The sequence below is a fragment of the Trematomus bernacchii genome, unplaced genomic scaffold, assembly GCF_902827165.1.
Source record: "Trematomus bernacchii unplaced genomic scaffold, fTreBer1.1, whole genome shotgun sequence".
In the NCBI taxonomy this organism is placed as follows: domain Eukaryota; kingdom Metazoa; phylum Chordata; class Actinopteri; order Perciformes; family Nototheniidae; genus Trematomus; species Trematomus bernacchii.
In genome coordinates, this window is record NW_022987313.1 from 7,965,793 (window position 1) to 7,985,872 (window position 20,080).

General features: G+C 40.6%; 3 protein-coding genes across 3 annotated transcripts; 2 read left to right on the forward strand and 1 right to left on the reverse strand.

Annotated features, from left to right (window-relative positions):
- Nucleotides 1-594: 594 nt before the first annotated feature.
- On the reverse strand, nt 595-3,573 carry chmp3 (charged multivesicular body protein 3). The gene is made up of 6 exons (XM_034124562.1): nt 3,375-3,573; nt 2,823-2,883; nt 2,280-2,459; nt 1,991-2,112; nt 1,714-1,828; nt 595-1,554 (listed from the first exon to the last, which is right to left on the reverse strand). Exons 1-6 carry the CDS (start codon nt 3,417-3,419, stop codon nt 1,418-1,420), a joined length of 660 nt encoding a protein of 219 aa, XP_033980453.1. The 5' UTR covers nt 3,420-3,573; the 3' UTR covers nt 595-1,417.
- Nucleotides 3,574-5,444: 1,871 nt separating this feature from the next.
- On the forward strand, nt 5,445-13,230 carry hspa4l (heat shock protein 4 like). Its single transcript, XM_034124531.1, has 19 exons — nt 5,445-5,835; nt 6,841-6,898; nt 7,047-7,187; nt 8,177-8,299; nt 8,382-8,481; nt 8,699-8,832; nt 8,919-9,163; nt 9,251-9,327; nt 9,425-9,576; nt 9,678-9,784; nt 9,888-10,021; nt 10,240-10,436; nt 10,634-10,708; nt 10,808-10,951; nt 11,474-11,599; nt 11,697-11,804; nt 11,948-12,067; nt 12,199-12,360; nt 12,450-13,230. The coding sequence occupies exons 1-19, from the start codon at nt 5,729-5,731 to the stop codon at nt 12,624-12,626; spliced, it is 2,487 nt and encodes an 828-aa protein (XP_033980422.1). The 5' UTR covers nt 5,445-5,728; the 3' UTR covers nt 12,627-13,230.
- Nucleotides 13,231-14,085: 855 nt separating this feature from the next.
- On the forward strand, nt 14,086-19,838 carry plk4 (polo-like kinase 4 (Drosophila)). Its single transcript, XM_034124523.1, has 15 exons — nt 14,086-14,274; nt 15,189-15,284; nt 15,617-15,712; nt 15,950-16,064; nt 16,187-17,153; nt 17,234-17,325; nt 17,449-17,774; nt 17,862-17,966; nt 18,083-18,185; nt 18,272-18,421; nt 18,517-18,745; nt 18,832-18,934; nt 19,041-19,166; nt 19,249-19,355; nt 19,439-19,838. Exons 1-15 carry the CDS (start codon nt 14,245-14,247, stop codon nt 19,542-19,544), a joined length of 2,751 nt encoding a protein of 916 aa, XP_033980414.1. The 5' UTR covers nt 14,086-14,244; the 3' UTR covers nt 19,545-19,838.
- The last annotated feature ends 242 nt before the right edge of the window (nt 19,839-20,080 follow it).

The following is a 20,080-nucleotide window of genomic DNA, read 5'->3' on the forward strand; positions in this document are numbered from 1 at the left end:
CCCCCCTCCCTATGAGCCCAGTGGCCGTCTGCGAGACAGCGAGACACAGCTAAACCCAGCCCGAACACACACACACACACACCCGCAGCCTGGCAGGGAGTTTGTGTGTGTGTGTTCACACACCGACTCACAGCCTCGCCGCGTCCCGCCATCTCAGGGAGGAGAAATCGGCGGAGCTGCAGCTGAGAAAAGATTGAGTGTAACGGCTCCGCGGACGTAACGCAACGGCTCCACGGATTGGTCCATTAGGGTATGGGCATGTCACTGTACCCAGGAAGAAAACAATGGAAAAAGAGAAATCTCCAACGGGGCGTTCTGGGGCAGCATAGACAGGTATTTTCTGTGTTAGAATTTTACTCGCTACAGGGTGTACTTTGAGGGTTTGTGACTTTGGAGACCGTTTACATGCATAAAAACCTTCATAACACACAAGGGGACGGGTAATAACCGGAAAAGCATGACATGGGACCTTTAAAGCTCATATCTGATAAGATTTTGCCAAGAGTTCAGTGTTGACTGTGAGGTTAAGGGGCTAACTGTAAAGTACGTTGTTGTTAAAAGCATGATTTGGTGTAATGCAGTCTGCATACCAACTACCTTTGTTCTTAAAAGTTTATTTTCTCCCCCATTCACACAGAAAAATTATACACACAGTACTTCCACAATACATAAGTTCTGCACTAACCAACCTTTTCAACTTCCTGCTGGGAAGGAACTCAACCGTAACACAAAGTCTAATTTAACAAGCTGAATGTTAATGCAAAAATAAATGGGTTAGGGGTAGTATGCGTGCATTTTTCTGATGACTGCACTTAACATGTAAGATCACATAGAACAGATACATTTTGGTTTTACAGAAATCAACTATCAAAAATGATAAATCCATCCACCATCTAGTGTTTCAGATGTAGGCGTGTTAGCAGTAAACAGAACAGCTGTTTCTTACAAAATGTATCCGAACAGATTTGGAACAACTGCTGAATAGTGATCTAGGGAGTGTTTTAAGTGCAGGGCAGTTATTGAATCGCTTATTAGGATCATAATATCCAACCGGTCCGTAACTTAGGACATAAGAACATGATGAAGCACTGTAGGCACAGCAGGCTTTCCATACTTACATTATATACACTTTCTTAAACCTTCTGTTTGACTTTGGATAATAAAGACTTGCGTAGGGTCACCCCCGATAATAAAAGACAAAATAAAGCAAAACACATTTTCTTTGCGCCGAGTAGACAAAACTTCCTATAAAAAAAAGCTTTTTAAAGACACCAACTGTTGTAGCACAAAGTTAACCCCAAATGATTATATTAATTATAATATGGAGTGGAGAGGATGCTCAGCACTGTACACCCAGCACCAGAATTGTCCTTATTAAAGTGAGCAGACTGACTTTGACAGAGCAGTACAGTTCACCTTAGCTCCTCAGAGCTGCCAATCTTGACTGCATCTCTTCAATGTCCTCCTCTGACTCATCGTCTGAAGCCGCAACAGCAGGGGGCAGTATTTCCGGCAGGGCGTCAGTGACTTTGCTGGGCGCTTTGCCAAGGGCACCTGACAAAGCAAATAGAGCCATGAAACAGAGGATTCAGTATTAATAATCTGTGGTGTAATTCCTAGAAAAACTAGACCTCGACATCTTATAATAGAAACAAAACAGGAATGTTATATTATAATATATTGTGATATATGGATGAGAACAAATGTCTTCACCTGCTGTGATGTCAAAGAGGATCTTGTCAACCTCCTCCTCTGCTGCTTCCTCCATGTCCTCTCCATCTTCCATGCTCTCAAATGTGTCTTCAAGCATTTCCTCAATGATGCCAGCCTGTAGATGAATATGCAATGTTGTATTATAATAAAGTAATGACCAGAATCAGAAATCATGGTAGATGGTGAGTAGGCCTAGAGTTAGTTGCAATGTTTTAATTCTTCTACTAACTTGATTTTGAGTGAATTGTTTTCGTTTATGTTGGGCACTGGTGCTTACCTTCATCATCTCCTTTGAAAGCTCCCTCATGGCTCCCTGGATCTCGGGGATTTTGACTAGGTTTTGCATCGCTTTCATCACCTCTGTGCTCTTCTGCAGGGCCCCAGCTACACGAAGTAAAGCTATAAACACACAAAATACAATCCCTTTACTTAGAATGCAGAGCAGAACATTATGTTGTATTATAAATGAGCACACTGGTTCGACTGATGACAGTATATAATTTGACACATGTATGATATATAAGTTGTCCTGTCTAAAGCCCCAGTGGATGTTCTCCCCAACTCACCGAGCTGATTCTTCATGCTGAGGAGCACAGAGTTCATGTGAGCTTTGGAAGCGTAAAGTTTGGTGACGGCTCGTTTTGACTGAATCATCTCCTTTGCGAGAATCACGCACACATCCCTCTGGCCCCTTTTGGCGGCATCTTTAATGGATCTTTTAACTTTTTCTTCTTCCCTTTGAATATCTGAAACAAAAGGGCATTATATTATATACAACAGAAACACTGATACAACTAATATAATATGGTCATTGAGTGTTGTGGGATGTACAATCTTAAAAACACAACATAATTGTATTAATACTTGTATACAATATATTTTCTAAGCTAAACATACAATGAGATAACTCAGTAGTTCAAATCAACGTGTGACATTCTTCAAGATTTAGCTATATTATATATATTTAAAATACTTTGTTGTTTTATGATTGCTTGTCATGGAACTACAATGCAGATATATACACTGCACATACATTTTACAATAAACATATATATTTGTTTCTATTTGCAGGTGCTCAGTGATAGTGTCACATTCTGACTGTATCTTACCTCGGATTTGTCTGTCAATCACTCTCATTTCCTTCCTGATTTTTTGAGACCACTCAGTGACCTAAAATCATACAACGTTATTACAAATTTAATTAATTACCTTAACAGCTACAATGAAATGTAACACCCACTTCAACATAGCGCTACGTGTAACATTAGATTAAAGTAATGTATAACGTTTAACAGCTAAACTGTAACAGATCAAGATGTCAGCCTAGAGCGAACACAATCAGGATTTGTTTACATCGAGGCGTCTGACAGCTACTACTGTTAGCTCGTATGCTAGCTAGTTGGTTCTCAGTACAGAAAACAACATTAGAGGCATAACAACGGACGTAAAACGTAAATACGGTACACATAACTATAATTATTTTACAGGGACTGTTTTAACTTGTTTAACTAGAGTAACGTCAGCTGTCCACTCAACAGAAGCAGCAACAGATTGGACGAAGTTACACTGACAGCTAACGTTAGCAAAAGGCGCTAACGTTGTTTTGTTTCTACGGACAAAACTCTCAAAGACAGTCTTTGTGTTCAGCAGTCAGTACTCACCAGGTCTTTTGGTGGTTTTTCTGATGATTTGCCGAACAGCCCCATTGTGACGACTGAGTTAAAGGCAAAGCTAACCCACCTCCCTAAAACTAGCTGGCTAGCTCTGCTTGTAAAACCAGCACTTCCTGTTCTCGCTCAGGTCCTCGGGCTCAGTCCAAACATGAAGAAACATTCAGTCCATCTGGTCCTCATCAAGGAACTGAGGAAACAAAGACAGATGTTCAAGTAAAGATTACATTACCAGATAACAACCAATACAATTTTGTTTTTTATGGTTAATCATTTTTTTTTACCAGTTAAAACCTTTTTTCAAATTAAAATGACCTACACAACTATAAACCTGTTTCTCATTATGATACAAACCAATTGAACAACAGACACCTTTTAGCTCCTATGAATCAGTATCTTATAGGAACTTTAAATACTTTAACAGATTCTAATAACTTAAAATCTGTGCAACTAAGCTAGAGATGTGTTAAGTCAACAGTCTGTACAAATATACACGGTCAATGAGCCAAGGGGAAATCCCCTTGTCTTCAGCTAGTTTTGATTCTATTTGTTTTCTATTCCACAATTCAATTTAGTCTTTCTACAGGTTTTTGATAGTAATATTAACTTTGTCACTGAAGATTTGACAAAACATTTGATCATCTTTGCAAAAATATAATAAGTATGATCGAAGGTTGTTTTAACGGTAACTTAGAGTATCCTCTACCTAAAAATAAATGCTGGTGGCACGTTTATATAATATAATAATGATTCAATAATACAACGCAAAGGCCTATATTAACAGAACATTATAAATAAAGTAGTATATTTCTTCTACATACTTTAAAGGGGACCTATCATGCAAAATGCACTTTTGTACATCTTTTATACATGAATATGTGTCCCCGGTGTTCCAGGGAACTCACCAAGTGTCAGAAAACACAACCCTCTCTATTTTCCTCCATACCCAAATCTCTAAAAAAGGGGCTGCAACGGATCTGATAAAAACTGATCCAGATTTGAACACTGTCCTGACGTCAGGACAGTGGCGCTACGGCTATTGGGCCAACTCCACCAATCAGGAAGAGACAGCCACGGCCATTGCCGTTCGAAAGCGCTGGAGACGCTGTAGTACATATGCCAGGCCTGTAGGTGGTGCTGTTCTCACAGAATCAGCCCTTGCAAAAACAGGGCTAAAAAAGTGCAAATTAAGCGAAATGAGGCATGGCTAAAATGCATGATCTGTTTGGTATTTTGAAAAAAAAAAAGTATAAATATGCCTTATATAGGTATGGTCCTACACTATATTATTATAATATAGCATGATAGGTCCACTTTAAGTCGTTTTTTCCAACAATAATTTGGTGCTTTAATTAACCAGTCACAAGCACAGTATTATTTTAGTTTAGAAAAAAACATTGTAGTACTTCTTACACCACCGCCAGGGGTACATATGTGAATATGGGCATCTGGGAATATATTATGTGGAAGCAAAACAAATAAATAAAATAATAAAGATAGTGAAATTTAATTTTGATGTATTTAAAAAAACAAACAGATAAACTATTGTTAAAGGAATACTCAGTAAAGCAGTAGGCTATATCAGAGCAAGGAGATTTATTTGGCCTTTTATTCCCATGTTTACATGATCATATTTGTAACAAGTATTAACATAGGGTAGATGGACAGCTCGGCCACACCCTTATCTTTCCCCTGTCCAAAGCTTTTCAGAAGCTCCTGCTTTCAAACTGGAAGCCACCACGAGCCAACTCCAGAGATAAATTAGAAAATCTGTCATGTCATATATTTAACTCTAAGGTGCACAGATACATCCTGAATCACTTCATTTGGACAGAGAAACTCTACCTGGCAGTTTAAATTGAGGGCAAACGTGTCTGTGAAGCTACTGCTGTCCCTAGTGCATTTGACGTATGTCACGGTCCCCTTTCCAAGGGGTTCTAGATTTTTCTTTTATTGATTGGTTTTCGCACCAATCAGATAAGGGCATTGGGGTGACTCATCCAATGAGAGTCGTGCGGGGGCGGACTGAAGGGGATCCGTCAGTCAGAGCCGCTGGTGATGCTCGGGCCGCCTCGGAGTTGGAGAATCCGGTCTGGACATCATTGCTCCCTGGGATTACTCTGAATGAGTTTGCTATAAACAGCTCGATTTACATAACAGCTAGTAAATCAGTTAGTATTCCCTCAGCTAGCTTTCTCGTAGTTTTTCCAGATTAGAGGACACGCTTAATTACATTAGATTTTTGGAATAGACCACCATTGCATGTGTATTTTTTTAATAGCTGTCAAGTGCGGTCGTTGCGGAAGATATTTTAGAGGAGGTGCATTTCAGAGCGCTCGCTCACCATGTCAGTGGTAGGGATTGATGTGGGTTACCAAAATTGTCACATCGCCGTGGCCAGGAGCGGTGGCATTGAAACCATTGCCAATGATTACAGTGACAGATGCACCCCGTAAGTATTGACCGTCATCATCACCGTTAAATGTGCTCTGGTTTTGAGTTTGTTACGCAACGCTTGCTACTGCAGGCGTACTGGCACAACAGTGATGATATAAGGTATGGGTGAATAAATAAATACAGAGGCAGCAGGGATGGTGGTGGCGGCGTCATGAGGCCTGAGGCTATTGGTTTATTCCACCGTCACAGCAGTTTTACGTAGGCTAGGTCAAAAATGAAGCGTGTCTTTCTAAACTAACCTTTTTTCGTTCTAACAGACATGTCCTGATAATAATAAACAGTGCCCCGCAAAGTTGACTGATATGAGTAAAGGGACAACAGGATGCAATTTAGATTACAGTGGGCTATACAGCATGTTACTCTACGCTGTGAAGGGTAATAAGTTGTTTTAAATATGACATGGCGAAAGTGCGTTTATTATGGCCTGCTAAAGATACATCCCAAAAGCAGAAACAGTCCATAGTTGACAGGGAATTGAGAGTGTTTTATTCATAGAGTAGATCATAAAATACAAATCTTACAATATCAAGTGATTAGATTATTTGGACACTGCTGGAGCTACTACTGTATAGCAGGCTAACTGGAGTACATTTTCTGCAGCATCCTGCAAACAGGGATGTGCTACTGGGGAGAATGACTGAGCATTGCACCTTTGTGAATAGGGATTTTTTGTGGCAAAGTGAAATTAGGGAGTGACATGTCACTGCTAGCTCGTGTGAAATGGATCCCTAAATGGCAAGAAGCATTCATCATTGTCACACAACGGTTTGCAGTTTTATTTGAAGGTGATCTGTTTTGTCTCACTGCCCTAGTTTGTGGTTCTTCCTCAGACTCTCTTGGGTACATTTCTATAATTGATATTTGCCTCTGAGCCCTGGACATTTGACTCTGTCTGAAACATTCAATTACAGTTCGAGCATCGTCTGCCATATCTGGTAACATTATTTTATTTTGTTGACGTAGCCTACCTAATTTGTTGATGTGATTTTCTTCCATCAAGGGCTTGTGTTTCTTTGGCCTCCAAAAACCGCATGATTGGAAATGCAGCTAAAAGTCAAGTAAGATCATCCTTTGTTTGTGTAATAAATCTATAATGTAAAATGATCACTTGAATGAATGACTTGTAACAGTTGTCTTTTTGATTATGAACAACAATTCACATTTAGAAAATAGTGGCTATATCTACTGAGTGTCTTTTTATTTTAGATCACAACAAACCTCAAAAATACTGTCCATGGCTTCAAAAAGTTCCACGGCAGAGCATTTGATGACCCACTTGTCCAAGCTGAAAAACCGAAACTGCCCTACAGCTTACATAAACTGACCAATGGAAACACTGGAATCAAGGTAAAGCACTGTACAAACCACCAGGATGTTTTACTTTGTGTCATTGTACACCTTTTTGTATTTTAAGGGCCATTCTACCGAATTGGACCAAAGTCAGGTTGGAAATGTTTTGAAATTGTGTATGTTTTTTTCCCAAAACTTTGTCCATATATATTTTGTACACATTTTTGAAGAGGTTTACACACATAAAAACCTAATACTTTGCACAGAACCCCGAAAAAGTTTACTTAATTGAAGATAATATGTGTTCGGTAGTGACAATTCTTAAGGTTACACGCCGATTTTCAGATTTTTGAACATATTTATATCAAAAGTATGGGATATAGCTACTTGCCATTCAGCTATGAGGGACAAGGATGCAGTGTCACTGCCTAGTAAAAAATGCAGGGGTGTGGCTAAAAACCAGGCTCAGCCATTGGACTAAAACCCCTTGTGTTTCGGTAGTGACATGAAAACTGGGGACATTAATTTTTGAGTATAGATTTTTTATTAAAAAATGATACCCACAATAAATCTAAATATTCCAACTTCTGTTTGAATGTAATCATAAAGATCTTCTAAATACACCATTGAACAACATTTAAAAACATTTTTTAAGTGTTATTTACAGAAATTGAAATTTAGATGTCAGGGTTGGGGACAGCTACTTCCCAATAGAAAGTACCCTATAAATGATGTTTTTGTATATATTAAGCTTATCACTATCTAATTGAATGCCTTGTGTTTAAATAGACCATAACATATTCTTAGTAAATATCTATGTCTGAATACTTAATTGTTTTGTTAAATAGTTTTTCTTGTTGTGGGACCGCACTTTGCACTAATTCGGTAGAATGCCCCATAAACAATAGTTGTGATAAGTGAGCGAGATGCACACATGTTTTTGGTCTTCTGTAATTAACCTCCAAACAACTTATTGGCTTACTATATAAAACGCTAATAATTACTCTCAATAAGCCTCGGAGGTCTTAATCTTATTATGTTTACAGGTGCGTTATTTGGATGAGGATAAAGTGTTCACCGTGGAGCAGATCACTGGGATGCTGCTCACCAAGCTGAAGGAGACATCAGAGAGCGCCCTGAAGAAGCCGGTGGTGGACTGTGTCGTCTCTGTGAGTGATGAACAAAATTAGAATAGCATTAACATAATTAAAGTGGTTCAATGATACATAACAAATTGTGTCTTATTTTCAGGTCCCAAGTTTCTTCACAGATGCTGAGAGGCGATCCGTGTTTGATGCAACTCAAATCGCAGGGCTGAACTGTTTACGGCTAATTAATGATACTACTGCAGGTCAGTGCTCTTGGCAAAATAAGTAAGAGTGACATTTCTAGGAGGGTGCATTGATCTTACGTGGAAGGGCAATTCATTTTGTGAATTGCGCTAACCTTTCTAATTTTATACGAAGGTGCACACTGAACTTGCACATTTTTGGTAGAGAAACTGTCTTGATAACTCCACCAACATTAGAATATCTTTGCTTTAATACTTTGTTAATTTCCATTCACAGTGGCTTTGGCATATGGGATCTACAAACAGGACCTTCCTAGTCCAGAAGAGAGGCCAAGAAATGTGGTATTTGTTGACATGGGCCATTCTTCATTCCAGGTCTCCATCACTGCCTTCAACAAAGGCAAGCTTAAGGTTAGAGCTTCACCTTTTTCCCGCTTCGTATAACACCTAAACCTGAAATTTCCAATCTCAACTCAATGTCAATTTTGCTACGTCAGGTCCTCGCCACTGCACATGACCTATACCTTGGAGGACGCAATTTTGATGAGGCATTGGTTGATTACTTCTGCGAGGACTTTAAGAGCAAGTACAAGCTAAATGTGAGGGAGAACCCAAGGGCTCTGCTGCGGCTGCACCAGGAGTGTGAGAAACTGAAGAAGCTAATGAGTGCTAACTCCTCCGATCTGCCTCTGAACATCGAGTGCTTCATGAACGACATCGATGTTTCCGGCAAGATGAACAGGTACACATTAAGTTTTCCTCTTAATTCATGCATCTTTATAGTGGAAAGCAATATCAATATTTTTTTATTCTTAATTTTTACCCATAGGGGCCAGTTTGAAGACATGTCTGGTCAATATCTGATGAAAGTAGAGATGCCACTGAAATCAGTCCTTGAACAATCAAGTATGTGCTTCAAATTTGGTAGAATTTGTGAAGGTACATTTCATTAAAGCAGTTTATAGTAAGAATAAACTGAGTCATGTGTCTGTTTGCTGGGCAGAGCTGAACCGGGATGATATCTATGCAGTAGAGATAGTTGGAGGAGCCACGAGAATCCCATCCGTCAAAGAAAGAATCGCCAAGTTTTTTGGAAAAGACGTCGGCACCACGCTCAATGCCGACGAAGCCGTCGCTAGAGGCTGTGCACTTCAGGTGTGACTCTTCTCTTGACACTAATGATTCCTTGTTGTGAAGCACTTTACAAACACTCTATAGCTCGTAACATGTCATTTGTGCTCTTTGTTTGCGTGCAGTGTGCAATTCTGTCTCCAGCATTTAAAGTGCGTGAATTCTCCATCACTGACGTGGTTCCCTTTCCTATTACTCTTCGCTGGAAGTCCCCAACAGAGGATGGATTGGGGTAAGGACAGTTTACCTTAGCTAACTTTAAGAACAAGTAACTGCTGACTTTGTTTTTACATTCTGACTAAGCTTTTTCTCTTACTGCATTTTTTTTGTCACAGAGAGTGTGAGGTGTTCAGTAAGAACCACGCTGCCCCATTTTCCAAAGTGATCACCTTTCACAAGAAGGAACCCTTTGACCTTGAAGCCTTCTACAGCAACCCCCAAGAGCTCCCCTACCCAGACCACAGGATAGGTAACTCTGATCATTACCCATAAGTGCCCTTGGTATTTTCTTTGGTTGGCCCATTTGAATACCTAAAGAAAGAGGACACAGTCTCCTACAGATGGGTCCTTATAAGCGAGGTGTTGGGGGAGATATCAATTTGTAACTTCCACCTTAAAGGAATATGTTCAGGGTGTTTCATCGAAGCTTTTTAACTAAACACTCATTTTGTTTCCATCTGCCACCAGGATGTTTTTCTGTACAGAATGTGGTTCCCCAGCCGGACGGAGACAGCTCTAAAGTGAAGGTGAAAGTGCGCGTCAACGTCCACGGCATCTTCAGCGTGTCCAGCGCCTCTCTGATCGAGAAGCAGAAAGGAGAGGGAGAGGACATGCAAATTGACTCAGAGCCAATGGTGCAGAATGAAGGCAAAGCAGAGGACCAGGTTAGAGCATCTTGCCAACGTTCCGTTTGTGCTATCTTTTGTTTTAAATGGATTTTGCAGCAAAGATAATTCCTTTACATTTGACTGATATACACTAAAGGTTCATTTTACTTTCGAGTTTTGCTAAATATCATTTTTTAAGTTATTTATATCTAACCAGACTTGGCTAAAACAGCTGAGTGTGTGTTGTGACTCAGTCCAAAATGCAGGTGGATCAGGAGGGTCAGAGCCCGGGGGACCAGCAGAACGAGGACAACAGCTCCAGCAGTAAGGTCAGCTGGACTTGAATAAAGGATAACAGATTTTAACCTTGGTACTGAGTAACATACTTCAAAGAAGACTGAATTGTGTTTCCTGGTTTCCAAATTCAGGAGGGGGCGCCTGGAGAAAAGCAAGACCCAGCAGCAGGGGCAAGCAAGCCCAAAGTCAAAGTGAAGATTATAGATCTGCCCATCGTGGCCAACAACATTCGACAGCTCGACAACGATGTCCTTAACAACTTTGTGGAGTACGAGGTCAGTGCTCCTTCTGGCCTTTAGAAAAGCTGAGTCATGGTCTGACTGAAATGTTGATTACCTGAGCACTAATGGATCGAGTTGAATTAAAATCCTGATATGTAATTTGTACGTGTTATGTTCAATATTACAATCTGGCACAAAACACTGATTGGCCCAACAAGGGACCACAGTATTTATTTAATGCTTGATCATTTACATAATCTGTGCCAGTATTATTTTAGGGGAATTATTTGTCACAGGAATTATCATCTCGGACTACATTTTGGTTTTAGGTACAGTAACGCGTTTTATATGTTTAACTTGGGGTTTTAAAGCCACAAAGTTATACTAGATTTTAAGATATGACTAAAATGCAAGCTGCTCTCTTATTAATTATTAATGTAATGTTTTTAAAAGTTTATTAAACTCAACTTTTACACTCTAAATTGTATTTTATTTCAGTCAGATAACACTATATTGTTTGTTTTTGCTGTTATTGTTTTGCCTCCTGTGACTTCTTTTCTGTTTTCTTCCTCACAGCATCAGATGATTATCCAGGACAAACTGGTGAAGGAGCAGAATGATGCTAAAAATGCTGTAGAGGAGTATGTATACGATCTGCGGGACAAACTTTGTGGTATATATGAAAAGTATATCACTGAGGAGGTAAGTGCAGCTTTCTAGCATACATTTGATCCACCAAACAAATGAACTACTACTGTATTCAATCAATATCTGTTTTAATTTGGGACATTGACAACAGGACAGTAACCGGCTGACTCTGTTGCTGGAGGACACAGAGAACTGGCTGTATGAGGATGGAGAAGACCAACCCAAACAAGTCTATGAGGAGAAGCTGGATGCACTCAAGGTAGGTTTTTCAATTCTGTATTCAATTTTAGATGGGATTTACTAAACCACAAGAAAAGCTTTACCAAGCTACTTAGGCTTAGAGACATTTTAAAGGTTTTTAAGATTTCTGGACACATGAACACCAATTCTGTTATTTTCCAGAGGTTGGGTCAACCTATTCAGGATCGACACAGAGAGCAGGAGGACAGGCCGAGGGCTTTTGAAGAGCTGGGGAAAAAAATGCAACTCTACATGAAGATTGTGGATTCCTATAAACAGAAGGTACATCACTTTGATGGGATGTATTGCATGTACATACAGTATACAAATAGGTTTACAAAAAGGAAAGATTTTGAAAGAAGATTTTTTTTTTTGTCATTTTAGTCATTTTCTTGTCACAATTTCTCCCCTAGGATGAGCGATACCTGCATTTGACTGCAGAGGAAATGAGCACTGTGGAGAAGTGTGTGAATGAAAGCATGGGTTGGATGAACAGCATGATGAACGCACAGAGCAAACTCGGTATCACTCAAGATCCCGTTGTCAAAGTAGCAGAAATCATTTTCAAAATACAGGTATGTGAACGACTACCTAAGATTGATTTCTTACTGTAATGATCAGTGAGTTTCCTTTGCCAACATGTTGTATGCTTCTCACTCACCAGGAACTGGAGGATGTATGTAATCCAGTGATCAACAGACCAAAGCCCTCGGTGGAGGAGGCCCCTGAAGTGAATGACCAAAACAGTGGAGCTCATAATGACCCGACAGCTAAGCAAGGAGCAGAAGGGAAGGGAAGCCAGCAGACAAAGCCTGGTGCAAAAGAGATGGAGGTGGACTGAGAGAAAGCAAACTGCAACCATCCCTGCTCCCCCACAGCTGACCATTTAGAGAGTAGAAACATCTGAACCTGGGTCCATCTCTCAATCATCACCAGACACTTTTATTTGTGGCCCCCCATTGGACTTTACCTTTTGAGGTTTCTGTTTTCATCCTTACGTGTGACGATGGTGTGCTGTATTCCCACAAAGATTTGACATATTTAATAAATGAAGGAATGATGCAATAGAATAAACTCAGATTCTAACGTAACCTGTTTCCTCTGTACAACATGTGTTTCATAGGCATACATTATCAGCAGCAAATCCTATCACTCAACAGAGAAGAACATGCTGTCGCAGAACTATTCATTTGTTTCACTAATACAAGTTATATATATATTTGTATTAAATGAGTTTGAAAGGATGTCCATGTCTAGAAACTGTATATACTTTTTTAGTAAACAGAGCAGCCAGCATATATAATATATGTACATAAAGAAAATATTCCTAGTACAATGGCAATGCTTGATACAACAAATCTCTTTAGTAATTGATTGGTTGAGTATCTCCTTTATCGTTTTCTTGCATTTTTCACATTTAAGTCACGGGCTATAAGGATGTCAAAAATAAATGCATTTGTCTGCAAGACCAAATTTCAATAGTCTGAAATTAGATTTTCTGTACAAAACAAAAGGTGGGACATGAAGATATTTAGCTAAATCTGTAGTATACTGTATTGTGCTAAAGAAAATAGAAAGTGTGGTGGAGATAACATACTGTTACTACTATTTTATCCGAAAAATACCAAATAAGAGGAAACCTAGTTGCTGACAAAACTTTTCGCAAGTCAAATTTAGCTTCAAGGTATAAATGTGTATGAAGCCTTCTATTGTTTGAAATTAAATTAATAAATTACAAAACTAATCATGAGAAAATTAACAGATCAGATCTTTAATGCAACAAGGAAAATAGGAAATAATCCAATATGTTATCTTTTATTTTTATTTTTCAGCAGTAACAATATATATATAAATAACTTTATCTAATAAGGCCACCAGATCTTTGCCAATCAAGACAAACAGTGCAGAGTCAGTTATGTGGTTGTAGAATTGAAATCTACACAAATAATTCAATAGTAGTTGTATTATACGTTGAATATTTTTAGGTTTTGGACAAAAATCTCTTTTACTTTTTTAGGACACATTTTATTATAGACAAACTACGAATACAATTATTAGTTGCAGCAGTAGATTAAATAACATTTAATATCCTGCGTGTATGCACTCCTCTGATTGCTTATATTATTTACTTATTTCCTTGTATACACTTTGGTTCTCCCTACAATTAATGCACAACGGATTTGTTAAGAATTGAAAAAAACAAACCTGAAATATATTCATGATCCTTCGAGGGGGCGGGGCCAACGATTGTTTTGCCATGTGACGTAGCCTGTGACGTAGCCCCGAGAATAACGGGCGGATATTTTCAAAATGGAAGTAATTGTATAGTTTTGGAGGGTATCACAAGATCAACATTTATACGTCTTCTGAACACTCCTTTACCGACTATCGATGTACTGTACCGATCAAGGAATATTATTACAAACTTGCATGCATCTGCAAGGCGAAAACCAGGCACGATGAGTGTTTCGATCGGCGATAAGATTGAGGTGAGCTCTTTTTTTAGGCTAACGCCAAGCTAACTGCACACTGTCTCTGTTTGGCAGCGTTAGCTTACATTAAAGTTCGTTTTAGCTTTAAATGGCTTGTTTGCCGTGCTGTTAACGCTTATTGTCTTTATATACTAACGTCAATAGTGTCAAAGCATTTAATTTGATTCACTTAAATTCATATATCGTTTAACTTTCCGCTAAACGACATGTTAGTTAGCCATTTAACTCTACGTGAGTGTTCGCTTTTGTTTGTGTATCAAGTTGTTTTTTAACTTAAACTTGCTTAACTCTTATTATTATTAGTGGTATTATTATTATTATTATTATTATTACTATAACTATATCAGTTTGTGTATTGCTATCAGCATTAGGTTGCAGCCTGGTAATGTGTAACCTTACCTCTCTCCCGGGACACACTGTTATTCCCCTGCTTCAGTTCGGTAGTCCAACATGTTGCTTGGAGACAGCTCGTTAGCGGGAAGACAGCCGGGATAATGGAGGGTTCTGGTTGGCCATATGACACCGTCAGGTGTTGGTGGCTTGTTTGACAGTTAACGTTTGTTGTGGGATGGATTTCCCTATGCCAGGTCGTTAGGTGTAGGATTGTGTGTTTAGCTGTTCATTCAGCATGTCGCAGGCCAGAGAGACGATATTTGATCAGGTTAACCACTATTTCTTACTAAACCATTCTGCTGACACCGAACCCAGCAGAGATGAGGAGAATTGTTTACCTTTTAACCAGGAGCTCGGGATTGAGGTATTATGTTATTGAAGATCCTGTCTCTAATTTGATCAAAATAGAATTACCTTTAAATCTGAGACCATGGTTAAATATTTAGCAAATACAATTCATTTATCTAAATGAGTTATTGTTCAACTCAATGTTTGTTTTGTTCTCTTTCCTGTTGTAGGACTTTAAGGTCCTCACCCTCCTTGGGAAAGGCTCCTTTGCATGTGTTTACCGGGCCAAATCTATGAGGACCGGTCTGGAGGTTGCTATCAAAACGGTAAGAACCCCATCATTTATCTCTAAGTCATTAAAATTAGGTAATTACAGCATGCTTAACCTGTAATATAAACTCTTAACCAAAACGCATGCTGTTACCAGTGACGGTTGAAGTGTAAAATGGAACGGTTTGGATAATTAGACCCTACTCGCCTCCCAAGGGCTTCTGGTGGTCTCTCGACTCCCCTCGAATGAGGTCTGCAAGTTCACTGTCTTTGTGGGCGACAGATTGACTATTAGCCAACAGACCAACCTCCATGCAGCAGCGCAGTATCACAGTGTTTATCCTGTGAATGGCAGGTGCATAATTATCTCTGTTGTTCCCATCTGCAGATTGACAAAAAAGCAATGCACAAAGCTGGTATGGTCCAGCGTGTGACAAACGAGGTGGAGATTCAATGCCGATTGAAACATCCTTCTATTCTCGAGGTAACGTTGGCTGGACTCAACTGATTTGGTATTACACTACATACACTGTGCAACGTTTCGGGTTTATGTTTTTCTGTACAAAATGTACAATTTACGATTTATAACGTGGCAGATTTGCAGTTACAAACACACATTAATTGTAGAATTACATTTGATTATTTTTGGGAAATCATATATTTTGTTTTTCTCACTAACATGATAATAAATACTGTATTTTATATCATTTATTTATTTAAGCTGTATAACTACTTTGAGGACAGCAACTATGTGTACCTGGTGTTGGAGATGTGCCACAACGGAGAGATGAGTCGGTACCTAAAAGAGCAGGAAACGGCATTCGCTGAGGATGAAGGTCAGGCACAATTATTTTACTTTGGAAAATTAAACTATTATTATGTTAAAGTAAATGGTTTCTTTGATGTTCAGTTTTGCAAGCTGCCTTTTTCTAAAAAAGGGTGTTGTTTTGATCCGCAGCACGACATTTCATGCATCAAATATTGAAAGGAATGCTGTACTTGCATACCCACGGCATATTGCATCGAGACCTGACCTTGTCTAACCTTTTGCTGACGAGCAGCATGAACATTAAGATTGCAGACTTTGGGCTGGCCACTCAGCTCAAACTCCCAACTGAAAAGCACTTCACCATGTGTGGGACGCCCAACTACATCTCCCCAGAGGTGGCCACTCGAAGCGCTCACGGTCTTGAATCGGACGTCTGGTCGCTGGGATGCATGTTCTACGCATTCCTGATGGGTCGCCCTCCGTTTGACACGGACTCAGTGAAGAACACTCTGTCTAAAGTGGTTCTCGGGGAGTATGATATGCCTAGCCATGTTTCTCTGGAGGCTCAGGACCTGATCCACCAGCTGCTGCAGAGGGACCCCGCCCATCGGCCCAGCCTGTCTGCAGTGCTGGACCACCCGTTCATGACCCAAAGCCTGCTGGTCCGGACCAAGGATCAGGGGTTGGTGGATGATTGTTCCATGGACAGCGGCATTGCCACCATCTCCACAGCCTGCACCTCCTCCATTTCAGCCAGCACCAGCAGCCGCCTCCAGAGGAGAACCAGGAACATGATTGGCTCTGCCCTGCCGAACAGAATGGTGCCCATTTCAACCTTTTCACGCAAACCCACCAGCCCCTGTTTTGAGGATGGAGACCAGTGGCAGCAGCAGCATCAAGCGGATATATTTCACAGGGAGGGAAGAAGCAGGGGGGTTCATGGTGGAGACAGCAGGGAGCCTCACTCCCGCTACCTGAGGAGGGCACACTCCTCAGACCACTCGGGATCGGGCCAGGGGCCGGGTCACGCCGAGCTGGGGAGAAGCCACTCAGAGGAGAGTCTGACTGGTTTAGGACGACCAGGATTCCCCTCCTCTCAGCAGCCTTTCTCAGAGCATGGACAGCTCCCCTCTCCCCCCGTCAAACAGTCGACAAAGTAAGACATGTCTTTATTTATGATGTTATTTTAATTTTAACAAATGTTATGAGACTAACGGGTTGCACTTTCTGTTTCAGTTCTGGGTATTTGTTACCCACACAGACTGCACATCCACCAAACCTGCAATTTCAAGACCTGGATGGAGTTACAAATTGGCTTAATAATGACGGTAAGATTTTGATTTAGATTATACAGATACATTTCAGCATTGGTAAAGCAAAAACAAAAAAGCTACTTGCTACTCAAATAAATAAAACTATCCTGTTTACAAAAATGTTTTCTCTTTGCTCAGGTTCTGGTCAGAGGCCGGCAGACGGCAGCACTCACAGCAGCAGCGGCAGCTTTCATAGCGGTCGAGGAGCTCTGGGGACTCACAACTCCTGGACCGACAAGCCCATGGGCCGAGGTGTGAACCACAACCAGCAACACAACCTTCACTCCAACTCTGACTCGTACAGGGAAAATATACCAGAGTTCCAGCCTCCTCACAGCAGGGAAGTAAAGCTGCCTTCAGCCAAACCCGGTGTGGTTAAAGAGAAGAAAACGCTGAGAGACATAATCCTGCCCCTGTGCGCGTCCAGACTGAAGCCTATCAGACAGAAGACCAAAAATGCTGTTGTAAGATATTACACACATATATATTTTAATTATGTAATGTTCACTATGAGCAGTTGAGATAATTATCGTATTTCCTGTTTCCTACAGGTGAGCGTTCTGGACACAGGTGAAGTGTGTATGGAGTTGTTAAAAAGCCATAGCGGTCAAGAAAGGGTCAAAGAAGTCCTCCGGATTTCCTGTGACGGTTCCATGGTGAGCTCACTGAATCAAGTACCTCTGACATGTTCCATATGTGACATGTAGGGGGTAGTGTAACAACATAATATAACATAATGTTATTTAAATCTTAATATTATCATCTCTTGAAGGTGACAATATACCAGCCTAATGGTGGAAAGGGGTTTCCTGTCCTGGACTGTCCTCCTGCTCCACCTGAAGATATTCTGATCTGCAGCTACGAGGACCTTCCAGGTATTATGACTGACATAATGCAACAAGTAACATCGGCTCGAATAAGATCAAAAATGTACTATAAGTGATTTTTTTTCTTTTCACAGAAAAATACTGGAAGAAGTACCAATACGCCTCTAAGTTTGTGCAGCTTGTGAAATCCAAGACTCCAAAAGTGACCCTTTACACCAAGTACGCAAAAGTCATGCTGATGGAGAACGCTCCGAATGCAGACCTGGAAGTTTGCTTTTATGATGGTGAGTCAAAGGTAGTCAACTAGTTATTGGAGAAAGCTGTGCTGACGATTTATTGTGTTAGAGTTAACATGTCATGCTTGACTTGCGTTGTGTAGGAGCAAAGACCCACAAGACGTCGGAGCTGGTGCGAGTGGTGGAGAAGAGCGGGAAGTCGTACACGGTGAAGGGCGAGGTGGGGCTGAGCGTTTTGAGCCCGGAGAGCAGGGGGTATGTGGAGCTGTCTGACGAGGGCCACAGCATTTGTTTGTCCCTGGAGACCGCCATCTCAGCGGAGGAGCAGCGCAGCACCAAGAAAATCCCTTTCTTCCCCATCACTATTGGCAGGTAAGAGGAACAACACGTTGATGTCATTTCTTGGTTTGAATGTTGCCTTGTGTTGTGGTTAATGTTAGTTTTGCACCTGCTCCCAGGAGACCTGCCATCCCAGACTCCCAGTGCTCTTCGTCCCTGCCCTCCCACCCGGTGCCTCCTGATACTGCTTCACCTCCTCAACCTCCGCAAATCACTCCTTCAGTAGGTGTCTTACAGTCCTACACTACAGGGTGTATAAACAGAAGAATAACAACTTGACTCTTGATGGGATTTGTCTTTCAATTTCCAATTTTGTATCATTTTTTAGATGATCTCGTATGACGGGTCTGATTTCACCACAGCCAGCCTGAATAGGAAAACCTCCCCGCTGCGACAGGACACAGGGAAAGTGGTGAAGTCGATATTTGTGCCCAATGTTGGATGGGCGTCCCAGGTAACTGATAAATAGATTCAGCTATATTCTATATTCAGAAAATGAATCGTCTGTGTAATTCAATCTGTGTCTGTCTCTGCAGCTGACGAGTGGAGAGGTGTGGGTGCAGTTCAACGACGGTTCCCAGCTGGTGGTTCAGGCGGGAGTTTCCTGCATCACCTACACATCTCCAGAGGGGAGGGTCACCAGGTACTGGAAAATAAACGTGGTCACTTTATAGGTGTGTGTTTGTGTGCAGGAACAGCTCTCTTTAATGTTTGTCGTCTCCTCAGGTACAAGGAGAGCGAGAAGTTGCCAGTGCACGTCAAGGAGAAGCTGCACTGTCTCTCCACCATCCTGGGCCTGCTGACCAACCCCACAGAGCATCATTATAAATAACAAAACCTCCCAGCAGCATCATTATAAATAACAAAACCTCCCAGCAGCTGGCAGGGAACAGAACGTAGCATTAGAAACCTTTTGTACTGTCTTGTGTTCTTGTAAATATTTGTATTGTTTTTTTTTACATGTACAGAAGACTATGATTATGAAAAGATATATTTTAATAAGCAACCCTTTTGTCTCTTTTGTCCGTGTTGAAAAAAAGTCCTTATTTTTTTACTGTGTTCAATGAAATGTGCAAACCATAAACACCGAGTCAATAAACATCTGGAGGCTTGGTGGAGAAATGCTGCACTTTGTTTTGCAGTGGTTTTATTCACTAAGAGATCTTTGTAGAAAGAAATTAAAGTATTTCAAGATCACCAATTAAGAGACAGTTTCTCTAGTAGTCTCATGTAACAGATATAAGGTGTCTGCTACATGAGACTACTATACATGAAAGCAATTAGTGACAAGTACTTGGTGCGGTAAACAAAACTGAATTAAAAAGTCAGATAAGGGTTCACATGTTTATTTCGCCCTGTTGGTTTGGC

Excerpts from the sequence above, each read along its gene's own strand:
- chmp3 (XM_034124562.1), bottom strand. The coding sequence starts at position 3,419 with ATGGGGCTGTTCGGCAAATCATCAGAAAAACCACCAAAAGACCTG. Across the intron at positions 2,460-2,822 it reads GATTGACAGACAAATCCGAG|ATATTCAAAGGGAAGAAGAA; the intron begins GTAAGATACAGT and ends CTTTTGTTTCAG. Across the intron at positions 1,829-1,990 it reads TTTCAAAGGAGATGATGAAG|GCTGGCATCATTGAGGAAAT; the intron begins GTAAGCACCAGT and ends ATTCATCTACAG.
- hspa4l (XM_034124531.1), top strand. The coding sequence starts at position 5,729 with ATGTCAGTGGTAGGGATTGATGTGGGTTACCAAAATTGTCACATCGCC. Across the intron at positions 8,300-8,381 it reads TGGTGGACTGTGTCGTCTCT|GTCCCAAGTTTCTTCACAGA; the intron begins GTGAGTGATGAA and ends TCTTATTTTCAG. Across the intron at positions 8,482-8,698 it reads AATTAATGATACTACTGCAG|TGGCTTTGGCATATGGGATC; the intron begins GTCAGTGCTCTT and ends TTCCATTCACAG.
- plk4 (XM_034124523.1), top strand. The coding sequence starts at position 14,245 with ATGAGTGTTTCGATCGGCGATAAGATTGAG. Across the intron at positions 16,065-16,186 it reads GGCATTCGCTGAGGATGAAG|CACGACATTTCATGCATCAA; the intron begins GTCAGGCACAAT and ends TTTGATCCGCAG. Across the intron at positions 17,775-17,861 it reads AGAAGACCAAAAATGCTGTT|GTGAGCGTTCTGGACACAGG; the intron begins GTAAGATATTAC and ends TGTTTCCTACAG.